Source organism: Taeniopygia guttata, chromosome 15 (genome assembly GCF_048771995.1).
Source record: "Taeniopygia guttata chromosome 15, bTaeGut7.mat, whole genome shotgun sequence".
Classification (NCBI taxonomy): Eukaryota; Metazoa; Chordata; class Aves; order Passeriformes; family Estrildidae; genus Taeniopygia; species Taeniopygia guttata.
In genome coordinates this window covers 6103201-6122466 of record NC_133040.1, presented here as the reverse complement: position 1 = coordinate 6122466, position 19266 = coordinate 6103201, and the positions used below count along the sequence as shown (strand labels likewise).

General features: G+C 39.2%; 1 protein-coding gene across 1 annotated transcript in view; it reads left to right on the top strand.

Annotated features, from left to right (window-relative positions):
• Positions 1 to 19266, top strand: part of PPIL2 (peptidylprolyl isomerase like 2) — a 67833-nt gene that overhangs the window by 30136 nt on the left and 18431 nt on the right. Inside the window, exons 12-14 of the mRNA XM_002198874.7 lie at positions 619 to 725; positions 12212 to 12301; positions 13681 to 13714. Coding sequence (XP_002198910.1) covers positions 619 to 725; positions 12212 to 12301; positions 13681 to 13714 — 231 coding nt within the window. The remainder of the gene's footprint in view (positions 1 to 618; positions 726 to 12211; positions 12302 to 13680; positions 13715 to 19266) is intronic.

Sequence of the window (19266 nt, the reverse complement as noted above, 5' to 3'; positions counted from 1 at the left end):
ATGGCAAATACTTAGGCAAAGATTGAACGCATTGCTAGAACTATGTTTACCAAATTCAGTTCCTTTACTTGGTAAGTTACAGTGATTTGAAGGTGACAGAGTATAGAAAATATTTGACTAACTAGACATTTTGACAAAATGGGAATGGAAACATCATAGACTGATCCTTTGCTTTGACTTACCAGTAATGTCCTCAGTAATAGCTTCAGCTGTTTTCAGAACTGGGTAGATCTCTGTATGTCAGCAGTTTGTGGTTGGCTGATGGCTACCTGCTTGGCTTCCAGGATTGGCAAGAAGCAATTTGGGTTCAAAGTAATGTTTGTGGTTGGTAGACATTGCTTGAAAATTATAGTTTGTATTACTGAATGCTTCTGAGATTTAAAATATACATTATTTGGTTGATTCTTAAAGAGTTGGTGGTTTACTATGATGGAAAGTGTTTTGCACAGAGATTAATGCAAGGTTATCATAGATGAATTGCAGAGTAGGCTCCCTCAAGACTCACTGCCATAGGAGAAGAGGTCAGACAGTAGATTCTATGAATTGTTTACTGATGATTTCTAAGGATCAATTAGCAAGCTTACAGAGAGCTAATTACTGTCCTTTGCTTTGCTGTAGCTGCTATTGAAGAAGATGTTGTGAGATATCAATATGTGAAGAAGAAGGGATATGTGAGACTTCACACTAATAAAGGAGACCTGAACTTGGAGCTGCACTGTGACATGGTACTGTGCCCCATAAGATGAATTTCTGTAGATAACAACCAGAACTGGAGCTGGCAGTGGAAATGTTTATTTTTATATATATATATATAAATTAATTAACTATATATATTTACACTATATGTGTAAGTGTTCTCTGTGAGTAATCCCATAATTTTAGTGGACTACCTACATTATGCCATAGTACATGTTTAGAACTGCAAAGGGTCAGGATTAATGACCCAGAAAATGACCAGGAAGGAAGAGAGCAAAGAGAAGGCAGAGCACAGTGAAAAGGGAATAATCCAAGGTTACACAGCAGCTTACTGAACCAGGAAAAGAGCCTCACCAAAACCAGGAGCAGTCTGTCAGTCTAAGTCCATGCAGCTAAGATCCTCAGAAATTGTTAGATTTGTTTCTAAAGCCTAAGTTTTATAGAACAAACCTTAATGAAAACCTTAGAATATGTTTTTGCTTCCTGTTATCCCAGTTCTTAAAATTCAAGTTTTCAAACATCTTCCCTTTGCCATTAATAGAAGTTGATTTTAAAGAACAACAGACTGGAGTTTTTTATAGTCTATACAGTCTGATTCTGGGGGAAATCAGTGGCTCTTAAAATAATAAACATGGCAAAGCTTCTGATAGATGAATGAGTTGTGGTGACAGTGATGTCTCAGACGTCACTGCTTGGGTAGTGTGTTTGCTTATTTATTTATACAGCCACTTCTATAAAAGGAAAAAAGTTTTCAAAGCTTTGATGGTTTACTGAGATTTTTGTCTCAGGATATTATAGGCCTGAAGGTTGGTATTTTAAAAAGTTGAAGGATGTGAATAGGGGTTTAAATGGTAAAACTTCTGTTTCTTGTGAGCCTCACAAAGCATAAAGGCAGTGGTTTTGGGTAGAAGCTGGGGTGCCTGGTGTGAAATCCAGATGTACGGGGAGAATGCATCCATTTTTGTGTGCAAGGAAGAAAAAGGAGCAAACAGCATAAGTCTTCTGGCTTTCCCTTCTCTTCCTTTCTCTCCCATAAGTAAGAAGCAAGATATATATAAACATCTCAAGCTGATCTATGCAAACAGCATGAGAATCTCCACAGCAGTGTATTGTGTTAGTAATTCTGTAGGTCTCTGTCATCCCTACAGGTGTTTTCCATGCTATGGAATAGTAACACTGTAATAAGGCAAAAAGCAGAGGATGTGAGTACAGCAATATTTAGGGGAAGCAGCAGAACGAGCAGATTGCATTGAATCATTTGTTTTGCCATATGTTCTCAAACTGGCTCCTGGCTAAAGCAGGGCTGACTGCAGCTATTCTTATCAGCGTGGGCTTTTTGGCCACATGAGTGACCAGTGTCACTCGGTCCGGAGGACCCAGGCTTGATTGCTCATTATAAACTTCCTGTATGATATCCATTATGTTTCCTTTTTTTCCAGATGAATTCCTATTCATCCACCTTTCACACACAAAGCTTCTTGTACACCCTGGAAGTGTGTGCAGTTTTACACAACCAGACATGATCCAACGCTGGCCTCCAGCCATCTGTTCCTTCGTGTCGATTAAATCTGTGTGAATTTAGCAGACCTTTGGCACTGCAGAGGGGAAAAAGATATATATTTAGAATAAATAAGAAAAACTTGCTGCTGTAGGGAGGTTTTCACAACATCCACCTTAGGTCATCATCCTAAGTCTGTGAAATCAGCTCTTTCCGGGAGGCACTTGTTTTTCTCCCTTTACTAAATAAGGAGTTTATGCTTCTAACTTTGGTTTTCCTGAATCACACTGAGGTCAGCTCAGTGCAGACAGAGCAAACATCTTGCAAACATGTAGCACATACATAGGTCACAAACATATACACAGATCACCTACAATGAGTCTATTGAGACTGCAAAGATAGAAAAAATCTAAGTATTGTTAAACACTTCCAGTTCACCTTGCTTGTGAATATGTGTGGCAGTAGTCTTAATTAATCATATGTGAAGTTTTTATCAGCCTTTCTGCCTTATCCAGTGCACAGGCTGGACCATTCCTGGAAGCTAATTGGAGCTGGCTTATATACAGGATTTGGTTTCCCTGCCAAAGTGTATAATGTGGGTAAGGTCCTTGAATGCAGTCAGGGGGAACAGGATTGTACCATAATGCTCTCTCAAATTAAACTGCACGGGGTTTTTTTAATTGCTGAGGGATATCCTGTGCATATCATTATGGAAGCCATCCTGGCAGTGATCATAATTTCACAGTAGTGCAAATATATGATTGTGAAATGTTTAAGGAAGCTTGAGGATGAAGTTGCTATATAAATATGACAGATAAATACCTGTGTCCAGAGATAGGACTTACAACATTTAAATTACATTTTAAAATAGTCTTATGGTTTAGGTTTCAATACATACTTTGAGGTGAAATGTACTCACTAAAATAGAGAGCAGCAAGTGACATACTTGCTCCCTTAGATGGTATGTGTACTGAGTCTTCAACTGGATTTTCATGCCTCTTGTCTGTATTTAAGCAAAATGTTCTTGCAGTTGTGCTGTCAGCACTCTGCACTGCTTCTGAAATCTGCCCAGTATCTATTGCCTTCAGCACTCTCCTTGGGTGCTCACTCCCTGTCCCTTCACAGCTCTTTCCTTTCTTTCCCATTTTTGTGAGCTATTTGCCAGTATAGATTGTTTGTAGCTCAGTCTGTATGTACATGTGGAAACCTTTGTTTAAAAATAAATATAGGGTTCTTCATATACTAGTACATTAAGGCACCAGTCAATAAGATTGATAGTGATGAAATTCTTCCTAGCACCAAAAACCCAAATCAAGAAATGTTTTGTATTGATCCAGGGCAGGAAATCAGTGTTGCAGTGTGATTGAAGTCATCGGTTACTTTGTGACAAGATTCAGAAAGAGCATGACATAGGACTAGAATCCAGATAATGTCAGTGTTTGAAATCACTTGTTCAGAGCACTAGAAAACTTCACTCAGGTTCCAGAAGGGTGGTGTGTGGTTTCAATCACTGACCTGAAAAAAGGCAATAAAAATACTTTGGAAGATAAGCTGGATTTTTTTCCCACCCTTTTGAGTTTGTCCCTCAGATGAGCAAAGGTACTGTTCTCTCTTGGGATCATAGCAGTGTGCCTACTGTATTTTTTGGTCATTTGTTTTTTTCCCAATCCTCCTATTCTGATACAGTATGTTCCTCCTGATGGGGACTAATCAGATGGCCATTTGTAGGGATGTTTTCCAGGAAGCTGCGTTCAGCTGCACATAAGAAACATTTGTTGTATACACTAATTGGATAAAAATTTACAAAAATTCTACTTGTCAGAAGTAATTCTGGCAAGTATAGAAGATCTAACAATATCCAACAAGTGTTATTCTCTCAGTTCTAGTCCCATGTATGTCAAACACATAAATTCTGAAGAAATAACTGATGAAAGGCAATTAATATCACTGAATTTCTTGTATTTTATTTACTGTGATTTTTCTGGTCTCCTCAAGTTCTTTTAGTTGCTTTAATCAAGTTGCTGCTGGGAACAACTGCATATTATCCTTGTGTATTCTGCTGCATTAGTCACTATAGTGATGGAGTTTCACCTTGTAGGTGGTGGAGCAGCCATTTTTAAATATATATATATACACCTATAAATAAATATGTAGATGTAATGCTCCAGAAGACCCTGTCAAAATGATGAACACGTGGTTTGATGTTCTATCTCCTTTCTCTGCTGGGTGAGTCCTCTGCCTACAAGTGGTCACTGGGGTGATATCTGGTGGTTCAGCACATACCAAGAGCTGTGATCAAATGCCAGTCTGTAGCTGCCATGGCAGGTTTCATAAATTCACTTGTCTCTCTCAGGTTTAGTACTTTAAGGTTTAAGGGCAAGATGGCAAAACAAAGAAGAATGTGAGATGGATTTCAAAGCTCCATCTGACACTCCAAATATGCTTTTTGAGGTTTTAGGGTCTGGCAAACTCTGTTTAATGGTGATGTCTTGGCATAGCTTTCCCAAGAAGCCATTACTCTACAAACATTGATGTTTTAATCTTTTTAGGCCCTCTGACCTGATAAATATGCCTGTGATCTATAGATTTGTAATCCAGGCCCTGTTCTTTGAAATAATTTCTCCTTTTGTGTGAGGGACTGTTCTGAAGATCAGAAGCCTATAAACTTCTTATCCATTTCCTCTGGCAAAGAAGTGCATTGCTGAAAAAATCCTTTGACCTCCTGGCATGATGAGGTTCTCCAGTCTTCCTGAATCTCATTTTCCTCCTGATTTAAACCTCCATTCTACTTGCTTTCTGTCAACATGATATTGGCACTCTCTGGGAAATAACTGGCTGATGTTGTACCAGTGTCTGTTCATTTGGTAATAGGATTAGAGAGATGAAATACAATGGTCTTGGCATGGTTGTAATGGCTTTTTTCATATTTTTCATCAAAATAGGCCATTATAGCAAGAGCTGCAACTCTCAACTTTGAGACTTCTTGTCAACAGAAACTAAGTAACAAACAAAGCTGTGTTTTTCCAGTAGAAGAGCTGTATATGTTTTTAAAAACTGTTTGTTAGAGAGGATGTTGTTGTATCTTGGTGTGTTTTTTCCTCCAAGTGGTACAATAGCAGACAGATCTATTGCTCTGTGGGGCTGAGAGTAGGATGGCTCTGCACAGCCATCTTGATGAACAGGTCACTTCTGGGTTGTTCTGAGTGATTGGAAGCTGATATTTTAATAGTTTTCACTTTGGGAGCATAACACCCTATCCTGATTTAACTCTAGTCAGCAACTAACCCCCACATAGACACTTATTCACTCCCTGACCAGTGGGATGGGGGAGAGGATCAGAAAAGGGGAAAACTTGTAGGCTGAGGCAAAGGCAGTTTAACAGGTAAAGCAAGAGCTGCACACACAAGCAGAGCAAAATAAGGAATTAATTCACCACTTCCCAAGGGCACACAGGTGTTCAGCCATCCCCAGGAAAGCTGGGCTTCATCACCATAATGTTTACTTGGGAAGACAAAAACATCATCCTTTGAATGTCCCTCCTTCCTCCTTATACCCACAGCTTTATATGCTGAGCCACCTCTCCATGAACTGGTCCCTGCTGCCCTAGGCTGTCTGTGTGTTTTCCTGGCAGCCTTTGGCACTGAGTAATTGATGGAAAGGCATTTTACACATTTGGACCCTTTCTGCCTTCCCAGCTGCCATGGCAAGCTGGATCTGGGAAGGGAATTGATGGTTATTGGATCGTGCCCCTTGATTTCTGACATTTGCAGACATGAGGTGCAGACATCCCATACCAACTGTGTCACTTTGTGATCCCAAACCCGACGATGAAGTGGGTGTTTTGGAATTACACAGCTGTTGCTCTTCCTCTTTCCCTGATGTGTTTCTTGTTTGTACCTTGGCTGCTCTGATGAGAGCAGGGTGACCTTGGGAGGTTGACAGCTACCAGAGCTTCTCTGTCTAGCATGGAAATTGTTACAGGTTGCATCTTCTGAAAAGGTGGAATTTATGTGCAGGCAGTGCAGATTGATGAAATGCCAGGGAGCCACTGTGGGACATGCATTGCTCCAAGTTTTAAGCTGCTGGAGGCTGCTGAGCAATTGAAGTTGCATCCTCATTTAGACTGTACCCACTTGTGCTGTCCTGCTTACCAGTCCAACCTCATCAGCACCCAGCCCTGCACTATGCTGTCTGACAAGCTCCTTAATCCTTGCGTGACAGCAAATTTGGAGAGGGCAGTGGGGTAGGGTGAGAATTGTTTTCTTTTCTACCACTTCAGTAAATATAAGTTGAAGGAAAAGTAGTAACTGTGGCTGACTGACTCTGGAGAACTAGTAGTTAACATTGATAAATTAGATGAGTGAATTAGATGCCTTGTTTAATTTGAGTTGTGCTCAGCTAAACTGATTGATTGTCCCTGTGTTTGCAAGAATGTGAGAACTAAAACTGAAGTGTGTCATCTTTTTACTGGCATCTTGTCTAAGCTGAGCATCTTGATTAGACTTCAGAAAAGTTTTCGGTAACATCATGAACGTCAGTATAGTGGAAGAAATGCCTTTTAAAAGTGAAATGTAGCTATCTGCTGAACTCTATGCTAAATAGCTGATTAAATTACAGTTTCTGCGTAATGAGAATGCATTAATTCTGCTCTTTGTTCTAGGCAGACTTGGAGGCTTTGAGGTAGCAAAATAGGCAAATGTTCGCTATCAAGTCAGCAATCTATTTCCCAAGGCATAGTTAGCTTGTTCTGATTCTTTTTTATAGGAGTCTGGCTGAGTGTTTTACCCCACAGTGCCCCAAAGCTTTCATTCTCCCAGTGCTCACTCTCTGGAACTGTACTCTTCTGATCACAGATCACAAATTGCCTGACCACATTTGCTCTTGGTATAACCAGCTGAGAATTGTGTCCCTTAGATGAACTGTGGCTTTCTTGAACTGAACCACCATAGGCAGCTGTTGTTTGCCACCATCACCTGTCACTGGCTCAGTCCTTCTCTCATACTGGGGAACTGTTAGCAGGAAAGTGGAGCTGGCAGGGAGTGGTATTTAGGTCTGAAGTAAATGTTTCTCATTCAGGAAATGTCATGAGCTTCCCAGAGTAAAATTCTTCCCATGCTCTTGCAATGGGCTTTGTGGAGTTCTGGGTTTTCTTATACTTTTTCCTGTGAAACAAAGGGAATGTGCTTATAGTTCATTGGTACAAAGTGAAACGGGATGGTTTAAATGGCCTTCCAGAACAGTATTGGACACTGAAACATTTACATATTTCTTTCCATGGCTTGGAGGAGGGAACAGACACTTGCACCTGATAGATGGTGATTCCTGAAATTGTACCATTACATTTAACTCTGACTAAGCCCCAAATAAAGCCAAGCTTTTATTGCTGGATTCTCCTCTCTGTGATGGGTAGGCTGAGTACTACAGATTGAAAGGTAGGAGGGGAACTGAGTTTAAACCTTACCAAATGACCTCTTTATGGGCTCATGCATTAGAGGAGTTGCTGAATGAACGATTACAAGATAAAAAATGCTCTGTGTAGAAGTACATAAATGGTTTAAAGCAAAACAAAATCTACCTTGCATTTTAAAGGAGATCTGTGTTAAGAAAATGGAAAGCTTCGTTTGAAGCTTTAGAAATTTCCATCACTAGTTCATGCCTCTTAATACCAGAATTCTGGCATTTGTGTGATAAGATGAAGGCTGTAGAATGCAATTTTAATTTGAGAGGAATGAGCTTTTCATTATTTCCTGCTTTGAAACATAGGGTTAATGAGCATATAGCAAGGCTCTGTAGTTTAGTGCCACTACTACGGTTCATCCAATTTAGAGAGAAAAAAGAAATAAAAGGGAAGTGGAATTAACACAAGAAAATTATACAGATGTGCGAATGACAGCTCCTGAATGCTTAGCGTGAAATTTCCCTTCAAGGTTCATGCACATCCTCAAGGGATGGAGCATTTTGAAATGATTAGCTCTTCACATAGTAAAGCCTTTTTCCTTGCAGTCATGGCAACAACTCAGGAGCTCTTCCCTCTTTTCCCATCTCCCGCACCTTGGCAACAGGAGTGCTGCAGGTTTTTCATCTCCTCCTGTTTGGCTCTTCGCTGCCCAGTAGAGATTCCTAGTTAAGGTAACTTTTACAAATGTAATGACCCAGCTGATGAGAAAGGACAGTTGCAGACTGGGAAATCAGATAGGGACCTGGCTTCGTTGGTCTCACCCTTCAGGTCTCAGGATGCAGCAGGAGAGATGAATTTTATCTGGCTTGGAGCCACCCTTGCTGGCAAAATGAAAACTGAAATTGGCTCAGATAAAATCTGCATTTATCCTAGGAGGTTGTAGTAAGCAGTCAGGTTTTTTTTCTGTTTTGCTTTGGTTTTCTAAATTGTATATTCCTTTCTTCAGTGTTCGCCGAGTATAATGATTTCACAGTCTCCTGTCACTGCTATTTTTGCAGGGTCATTCTTTGTAGCAATCTCTCATTAACTCTGAAATTTGTCTGGGCGTAGTAACTGGTAGAGTGCTGGTTTATCCACACTACTAAGTATGTTAGCTAAATGGAGACTTAAACCTACTTAGAAAACCATTGGGCTGTGGCCCCATTAAATTTGTATATCTGTGAGCCAAGCAAAGCATTTGTGATATCATCTGGGATAAGTACTCTTCTGGATTCCTGTCTCAAAGCATTTATTAAAATTTTACTGCTTGTCTTGGGTGTGAATTTTCAGCAGTTGAAAGACAGTTATCTGGCATCTACAAAATAAATAGGGAGCACAGTTGGAGCAGGTGACTCATTTTTAGTATAAATAAAATTTTTCTTCTTACTATTTGACATTTGGAAAGAAAAGTGTCTTTAGCTGAAGGACATCATAGAGACATTGCATTCATTTACACGGTCCCAACTTGACCTAAAAAAAGAAGGATTTCTCAGGGCTCTCTTACCACACTCTTTGGTCAGAAAAGCCTTCCACAATTTTTAAATTTTCCTTTTTAGGACTGTCACTGCATCATTCTGAGAAAATATTGCAGTAGATTTAAAACCATGTTTTCTGTCAGTGCATTTCAGATCAGGTTAACATGGTGGCATTTTTCCCTTGATTTCCTTACATATAGGTCTAAGTCATAGTCAGTAGAATAAAATAATTTAAGTCATTTCCTGCTTAATGTAAAAGGGATAAAGAAGGAAAAATTAGCTGTTGCTGTTGAGGCCAGTTTAAGACAAAACCAGCCAGAACTAAAAAGAGAGCCTGGAGCACATAGTCAGTGGTGAGAGAACAAGAAACCAGCATTACCTCCTGCATTTCCAGGTGCATTGACTATCCCCTCCTCCTTCAGAAATGGTGTGAGGCAAGGGCTGTGCAGGAAATTTCTGAAGAAGGAGACAGCTTTGCATTCAGAGAATGGGAGTCTGACATCTGCCACAAGATCTTACATCAAATAACAAAGTCAGGTTTGTTTATGTGTATTTATATGTCATCAGTCTTTGTAGTTGGAACAAAGACTTCAAAGACTGGTCTTGTTTGTATGGTCAGTGCAGAACACAACTTCATTACTGAGGATCTGCACCTTCCCCATAAACCTCAAGCCTTTTTCTCCTGCTTTGGACAGGATGCTGCTTTAAAAAATCCCTGAAATGTGCTTGGCAGTGTGAGATTTGGCAGGAACATTAACTGCTTTGAATAAATCAGATAATCTGAGCAAGATATTCTAGATCTATTGCATGACTGAAACTGGGGTTATTACTGATTGAATGCAAACCTTCTTATTTGTGTCTACTAAAAAGCACTATAAAAGGTAGTGGTAATGTTGCTAAGGAACTGTTTACCTGCCAAATGTATCTCTGTGATGCATGAGGTGACCATGGGAACCAATTTGGTGGCAATTATTTAAAGAAAACCTTGCAGTGAAATGACTGTTGCATGTATACTAAATATTTCTGATGTTGCATTTAAAAAGCTTATTTCTGGGAAAGGGTATAATAGCTAGAAATCCATTTAGAGAGAAGGGTCAGCACACATCCTGCATAAAAAATACATTACTAGAGCCAGGGTTTTTTTATGTATATTTTACAAATCATGTTTTGAAAATAAACAGGAAATCTGTTTTGGGTTATCAACTTTGTGTAAATTTAAGATTATTTGTTGTCCATTCCTAGGGGACTCAGTCTTTTGCCTGGTTTCATTTTTTGTGAAAAATTAATTACAGGTCGCTGTATTCCTTCTTGAGAACTTATTAACTCCAAAGAGTGCTTGGCTCTCATGACATAAAGTGCCTTGGGCTAAAAGCTGCTGATCCCATTTCTGATTCATAAATAAATTTTTTAACTTATTTTTATCCTTACTGACATTTTCCACAAGTAATAACTAATAACAAAACACTAGGATCAATGCTGTTATGATATTGTCTTATAAACGAAAACCTGTGCTCCATAAGTGATTCCTCAGAGGTTGAATTTTACTAGAAAGATTAAGTACAAAGATTATTTTAAAGCATATACGTTGAATTCAAAGGAAAAAAAATCACTTCTACTATAAACATTGAAACTGCAGGAGAACCTCCTGTTGCTTGATACAATTTTTATGGAATGTAGTTACTTATGAGTTGCCCTCAGGATGCCACCAAAGTACATGTCTTGGTGACATTCTACCATAAATTTGCTAATGTTTTCACTTGTGGCCCAGCTGACAACTGTCATCTGAGCAGAGTAATTAAGAAGGAATCAATATAGAGAATTTAAAATCACAGGTAGAGTTTGTTTGGAAAATTAAAAGACATTTCAGCGTAAATAAAGAGGGGTGAGAATTACTGTGTTTCAGATGAGAAAATACAGAAAGTTCTGTAGGGTTCTGGATGAATACTTGTATGGACTGGCTTTTCAAGAGATAGAGATTATTTCATCCTTAAATTATTATAATCAGGCTGGCCTTAATTTTTTTTTTTTTTTTGCTTTTAAGTCACTTCAGGTTGCATGGCTCAGTCTCTGTCTCTCAGCAGCTCCCAGACCAAGAGTGATGTCACAGCAGTGCAAAGTGAATTGGTGCCTTTCACAAAGACAAGTCTTGTGCGTGCTCACTTACAGCCCCTGCAGCTCATGCTGGGGCTTTTCTTGCCAGCACATCCAGCAATAAGGATATTTTTAAGGCCTGTAAGAACTCAGTTAGATGTATTCTTTTGTAAAACTGAAATAGATTTATGCACATAATCCACAGTGGGACTGGAAAACATGTCCAAGTATAGAAAACAGGCCGTTCCTGTACTTGTGTTTGTATGTCTGAAGGTATTTTAGTATTGCAGAGAAGAGAATCCATACAATTACAGTGGAAGGATGATTAGGTGGAAAGTAAGTTTTTCAGAAGGTACTGTTTGAATATCATGGTTCATAAATTCACTAAATAACTTTAATTTGCACTGTAAAAGTGAATTAGAAGCAATATATTTAGAATCTTTTTCTTTTATTTAGAGTTTTGAAAACAATTTGTTTGTTTTTTTTTTTATCTGTGTTCCAGTGACTTGGGTCAGTACCATTGTTACTTCCAAGTGGTAAAGAGAAGCAAATGCTTCTCTCCCAGTTAGCTTCAATGTGCTGACTTTGAAATAGTGGAGCAGAGAAGTCAGGTTCTCTCTTACTCTGGTAAATTAACATTTTTTCAGTGCTAGAAACCCCCCTTTGGAACAAGATTGTGATGCGCTGCTGGAACTCAGTTACTTGCAAGTCTCTGAGCTTACCTGTGTTCACCATCAAGATGTCAACTGGGAACTCCTGTTATCTGAGCTAATGTTCAACAGTTCTTTGTGCTAATTAGAAGGTCTGGGTTTAATTTATTTAACGCAATGTGTGTCTCTCTAGTGTACCTTAAAAGAAGGTATATTACAGGTTTTTTCCTGTAGACAGAGCCTCCGTCCTCTTCAAGTTTGCATGTTTGTTTCTTTGTAAGGCACAAGTGAAAAGTGATTCTTGTAACCACTGTAATGATTGTTTAAAGGTTGTGCTTAATTAAAACTTCCCATTGTCTTTCAGACACCCCGAACATGTGAAAACTTTATCAAATTGTGCAAGAAGAACTATTATGATGGAACAATTTTTCACCGATCAATTCGGAATTTTGTGGTGAGTACTAAAAAACTCCTGTGTAATGCACAATATATGATGTACTCAAAATAGCCCATATATTTAACTTATCTCAGGTTTAAGTTGTTCCATGCATGACAACTTGCAATAGAAATATATTAAATATACCATCAGAATGAGGGTTGTCCTAACCGTGTGTGCTTACGGGTGTTACTAACAATTGTCTCTGACTAACATTGTCACTCAGAACATCATTGCATTCAGCACTGCATTTGCTGGCATTCCAGACAAAACCTTGAAGAGTCATTGCCTTAGCTCTTGTTATCTTCCCCAAGATGTGGGTGGGTGGTTAATGAACAGAAGGAGAGAGAGGGAAATGATAATTTGGATAAGTAATACTGTGGCCTGTTGAAATCCCATTCAGATGAAATTTTAGCAAGCATCTGAATTTCTGTTTCAGGTTGTGGCACTTGGATATTATCAGGTTATTCTTTCCTAGTGTGCTCCAGCACTGGGTGCCCATGCTTTCTTGTAAAGGAGTTAAAGAGCACCTTTTGTTTCTGAAATGTGTCTTTGGTAGTCAAAGATCTTTATTTACAGAGTTACAGTCCAGGCAGCTTAGGATATTGTATCTGCCCTGCAACTTCCTTTCAGAAGAATGAGCAACCTGATCCTGAAGGCAGAGCACAACTCAGAAGGAACATTACTGAATGTTACATTCTGTTCTGTCATCCTACAAAAAGCTTTTTTTTTTTACAGCACTGTGTATCTCAGTTCATAGTTAAGCTCACAGCTAAAACTGTGCTTGTGTGTTATTACTTTGAAACTGATCACGTCACATTCCCTCCACTGGCATTAAAGCATAGAATATTATTTCTGTAGATTCTGCATGTACAGTGATTAATACACTGTTTTGTTACTCAAAGATTAGTTTCACATGAAGATTTTTCCTACTAGAGCTAGTGAGTGGGATACAGATTCAGATACAAAAAATATTCCATATTCCCCCTTTTCTTGCCTTCCCATCATGTGGAGGGCTGGTAGCAAAATGTGGAGGGCTAGTAACCTTTTTAATTCCAAAAGCAGTGCATCATCAGTTAAAAAGCAGGTTCTGATTCAGCACATAATAAAAAGAATGATCTGGTTAACCCATTTGAGATTAGTTTTTTTCCCTGTTTACTCATAAAAGACCTATTATTTTTATGAAACTGCCATTCTGCTTATGGATAAGCAATGTCAGGGATGACAGCCAGCTGATAATAAGCTCCAAATTAGAAGTAATGGTTTCCTTGTTGCTGACTTGTCAACATGACACAATATAGAAGGCAGAAAATTGAGAAAAATTGGCTTTTATGGTTTGTATTTAATGTCTTTCACACAGATTCATATTTAATGCTGATTTAATTTTAATTCTGCAGATCCAAGGAGGTGATCCCACTGGAACAGGAACAGGTAAGGTTGTGTTTGAATCAAGTAAGCTGTTCTCACTTCATGGGCTGTGTTGTTACATTTACTTCCAGACAATTTGAAATTAAAATTTTTTAAGTGATGATAAGTGGGACATTGTGTTTATTTTAAAACAGAGGTATCCTTGATATATTTTTATGACCATGTTGACTATGTTCAAAATTTCATCTGATACATTCTCAGTCTAAAGCTTGGACACTCTTCGATGCAGAATTCATGCCATTTTTGCTTCCTTTTTTCTTCAGAAAATAAATAAATGAAAATTATAATGATTTTACAGCTGGTCTTCCAGGGCAAAGAATAAAGAAAGAAACACATTCATGCAAGTCGCTTTCAAATTCAGTGTTAATGAAATACTTGAGACCTGCCTTGGAATTGGTGATTGGCCAGACACCATCTGTTCTCCCAGCTAGTTGCCTTATAATGCCCAAGCTGCTCTTTTTCCAACTTTTGGGGATCACTGCTACAAAATTCTTCCACTTGTTCTTTCTCCCTTGGTTGGAGATCTGGGAGCAGTCGCAGCAGGAATAGTCAGGAAGCAGAGCAGCTGAAGGGTGTCACAACATTGCCCACCACAGGAGACAGGTTATGTCATACCTCTAAATTTTCTAATTTTCCTTGTTCACCTTCTATCTGTCCACTGTGACTGTCACCAGCATCCTCAGCTCCTCACCTGCTTAAATACTTCAACTCTATTTATATTGTTAATTATGTTAGTGTGAGTAGTGGCCCAACAACTTTTCTTGTAGTGCATGTGATAACTAACAGTTGCAGGATTTGAGACTGGTTAAAGGTTCAGTGTTTTGATGGCAAAAACCCATTAACAAGAATTGTTACCATCTATGCTTGGACTGTCAAATGTGATTTGATTTTTTAATGCGGAAATTTTGGTTCAAATCCCAAAAGACATAATTAGGAACATCTTTTGAAATGAGAAATTAAAGACGTGTCAGGAGACGGAAGAGATTTAATAGGTTGACTCAGACACCTCTCACCCTTGCAGGGTGGAGTTCAGATCCTGCTGTGGAATGAAAATTAATTTGCTGGTGTAATTCCTGCTTGTTTGTGCAAATGGCAGAAGTGCTGTAAGACTTCAGACTTAACAGCGGCAGAGGACTGGCATCACTGCTACTCTGAAGGGCAAAGCTCAGTTCCACTGGCTTTTCCAGTAGGAAGTGAAATCCTAATGAGCACAAAGGATGAAAATCCTCCTACATATATTCTTTCACTTAAAAGGAGTCTAATGACCTCTAGTATTTTCCATCTTGTTTTCCTCCTTGTCATTCTTAATTAAATACGAGTATATCACAGGCAAGATGTCTCGCAAACATCTGTCAGGACTATTAAAGTTCTAATGAAATGAACAGTGTACACCCAAACAGACGTGGATCTTGGAGATTTTTAGAGACTGACTGCAATTATTGTAGAGTCCAAATGGTACAAGTGTCTTCTGAATGGCTTTTATTTTTGGAAACAGTTGAATTTTATATGTCTTTACATAAACACTTGTTGAATATGCTAATATCACAAGAAAACCTAAATGGGGAGCCTGGTGGACTGTAGTTTGCTCTTGAACTGTCATGCCCTCGTGTTTAGTACTTCAGTGAAGCTGCTTAGACAGTTCACAGAGTGCAAGTGGTCCGTCAGGATTTGTTCCTGACTACTGGATAGATCCAGGGCACTTGATTGTGGGGCAGAAATTTCACTTATGTGTCTCGAGCTGTAAGAAGGTGGCCAGACCTGAGGCTTGATGTTCCCTCTGCAGCAGGGCAGCCAGAGGAGGGTTCAGCTCAGCAGCACTGCTCTAGCAGGGCAGATGGAATGATGCTCTCCCGGGCTCCCATGCTCTAAAAATGTTGGTCCATTCATTTGTGCATTATTGATGTGATCGCAGGCATTCACTTCAGGAAAGCTTTGGAGTAAAGCACTGGGATTCAATACTTTGTACTGTTTTTGCCTGTGGCCTATTTATTATTTGCAGGATAAATTCCCTTTTTTTATGTCTTCTGCTGGAAGGGATTTCGGTATTTTTTTTTGACTCACTGCTTCTTAGAAGGGGAAAATAAAAGATACACCTTTGAAATCTAAAAAAAGTCTGTAAGATTAAATGGGCTTTAGAAGTAAATAACTTGACTTCTGTAATATCAGAGAAGCATATGAGAACAGAACAGGGCTTTCTTCACAGATATTTCAATTGGCAATAGGGAGGACTATTTGGAGGTTACCCTTTAAATGTCAATATTATAAACTGTTTCTATTAAAGTCTTTTGTAGGAAGATTTCAGAACAAAAAGAACATGCTTTGTTTCCTCATTCACACAGAACCTTCTGCTTTAACTGATAATTTCTAGCTAAGAGATTTGGCCTTTTTGTTTGTTTTTTGAAAAAAAACAAAAAAAAACTTTTCTAAACTGATACATGGAAGATGCATTAAACCTCTATATATTCTTCCTCTATTTATTTAATTATTCCTGTTCATTATTTCAGGAACTAGAACAGACTTGTTTGAATATCTTCCCACCTTTTGGTTTCTGTCATCTGACATTCATCCCATGTGTCAGGGTGTCAGGTTTACAGTTGCAGCCCCCAGAAGCTGAGATGATCACCCACTCCATTGCTAACTAAACCCAGGACTGTTCATCTTCTGGGTGGATTTGGGCACAATCAGTACAACATGACAGAAGGTTACTTGTTATACATACACAGACTGTAACTGTGCTTTGGCTCACCTGGATTAAGTGTGCTTGTGTTTTAGAAACAGTTCACAGAACTAAATGCCAAGATGGTTGTCACTGACCATCTTCTCCCAAGGCTGCTCCGGCTGAACTGCTCTCTCTGGAAGCAGCCCTGAGCCTTGCTTTGTTGTTTGTTATTCAGCTCCCCAGTATGTCCTTTTTGATTGGATTGTCGTAAATGTGACCCAGCAGACACATGAAGGACAGCTAATTCCTGGTACTCAGCTGTTAACCTTGGAATGGAGAAGAGTGGAAATTAGCATTATGGCATCTGGGAGTTGAGATACCACCCTGAGAAGTGAGTGGGGAATGGAGTTTTACCTAGCATAGCTGTCAGACCTGCACTGCCAGAGCAGTCAGATATACATCCTGCAAGAATGACACTGATTTGGAGCGCCAGACTCATTTTCCTAGAGCCTTCACCTTTATGTTTCATAAGACTACTGGGAGAAATTTTATTGTGGTGCAGCAGCTTATTTCTTCTCTAACAAAATAACCAGCCATAGAGGCAGTATTCAGAGCAATAAGCTGAGTCATGGTCATTCTTTGTAATGATTAATTATTTGAAAATTAATTTTAGATTTGTGACGTATCTCTTTTCCTGCTGTTCATAACAAGTAAGTGGTTGAACACTGTGAGTAATTCTAACTCACGGTCGTGCAAGTGGAGCAGCTGTTCTGTATTTTCAGTGTTCCAAATAATAGATGAAAATTTGCATGTAGAAAAAGTAGGTTTAATATCCTAACCCTTTTGTATGAAAAAGGGAATATATGCAAAGCATCACATTTTCAAAGCAGCACAGGTTTTTTTCAGCTACTCTTTCTTGCAACCTGTTGGAAGGTCTCATGAATCAGCCTGTGATTTATGAATCCAGGTGAGCACAAAGGAGGCACATTATAGCTGTAAAAGTCCAAGATGAAATACTACTGGTAGATGAGAATTGCATTTTGTTTGGCAGCAAGAAGAGCTCCTCTGAAATGTCAATAGCAAAGGACTCTGGACAAACTTGATCAATGCAATGTGATTTCCTAAGATGGCAAGTTCCTTAACTGTACCAGTTTTAGAGCCCATTTTCTTGCATGATTGAAGCACAGCAAAAGCAAGAACAAGACCTTTTTATCTAGAATATACTCCTTTTAATCTGCAAATCCATGCTCGAGTTTGTGGGGTTGAGTACCATGTGCTCTTATCTGAGAGGAGAGAAGCACTTACTGCCTGAGCTAAGGCTTTCATATTTGCAAAATGATTCCAGAATCTCACTTGGAAGGAAAGCTCTACAGAAGTGTCAGATGTTATTATGTGCCTCGTTGTTCCAACTGACAAGAAGAAAATTACAGAAAGTATGCCATCATTTTTGTGAATCAGAACCCTCCTACTTCCTTACCACTGCTTAGCAGTTTTTAAGCCAGAAAAAGGAAGGATTTATTTAAAATCACTACTGTCATGAATGATGATTCCCAGCCCACACCTGGCTTTTGGAATGCTACATTTCTGAAGCTTTAGATGCATCTCTCAGCTCTTTGCAAGAAAGTTGCACAAATTCTATGATTGTACCTCAAAAAAACCTTTTACATGCATTTAGTAGGGACAAAGACTACCGAAGAGTAATCTGGTTTAGTTCAAAAGACAATCTGAAATTGTGGCTATTTTTCTGTGTAGTTGCTGATGTGTGACTGCTTCAGATGTCAGTTTAGATCTGTTCACCTGTTTACTGTCAGCGCAGGACTGAATAACTAACCATGCTTCAGTACAAGTTAAATGTATCTTGCCACTCTGGATAGCCACAGAAATTATTAATGTTCTTTTCTAAGAGCTGTGTGGTCTGTTTCATTTCAACTCTGTGTGAGAATGAGTTAAACACATCTTTAATTTAAGAGAATTTTTTTTAAAAAGGAGAATGCGTGGAATTGTCTCCTAGCTTCCTGCAGCTTTGAATCATGTATCTGAGTAGGCATGTGATTTTTATTTTATACAGAATTGTACAAAAACTCTTTCTGGCTCCTGAAGGAATTGCCACTGTACAGGTTAAATGCTGTTGAATGGCACTGTATTTCTGTGGCTGATCCCAAGCACATTTCGAGCTTTGTGCAAGCAGGAGATTCCCATGTGCAGGCTGTAATTATTCCCACCATCAATCCAGCTAGTGGCAGTATGTGCTGGGGCCATGGCTGCTGCCATGTGAACTGATTTTTAGCACAGAAGCCCACAGAATTCTTTTCCAGCACTTTTGTAGCAGGATCTCAGAAACATTTGCAAGTCCAGCAGGCACACAGCTCCACTTGGACAGAAGAGAAGCTGAGAGGGAGGTGAAGTGACAGGCAGTGCTGCCAGCTGTGAATCCAACACCCGGAGTCAATTCTTGTTTTCTGTGGGCTTTGCTTGTAGGCTGATGCATCAGCACTGGGGTGAGGGGTTTGCATCATCATGACTCCAAATATAGCCAGCAGAGATCTGTGTGTGCTCTGAAGAACATTTAGGGAGTGTCAGGAGGAGCCTCCTCTCTTTGTGGCACATACAGGGAGTATAACATAAAAAGGCTGGAGCCAGACACTGCCATGCTCCCTCCTCCTCTGTCTGCATCCATTCTGCTTTCAGAAAATGTACAACCACACCCCCCAACTGTCTTGAGAATAAACACAGTAAAATCTGTTGAATATTTACAAAAACCTCATAATTATTAGTAGGTTTGAATTCAGAGTGGTTTTCCCAAGTTTACATTGAGCTCTAATGTGGAGAGTAAAAGGTAAGAATGTAAAATCCCTGTTCCAGCTGAGCATTAGGCACTGTGCTGCCATGGCCCTAG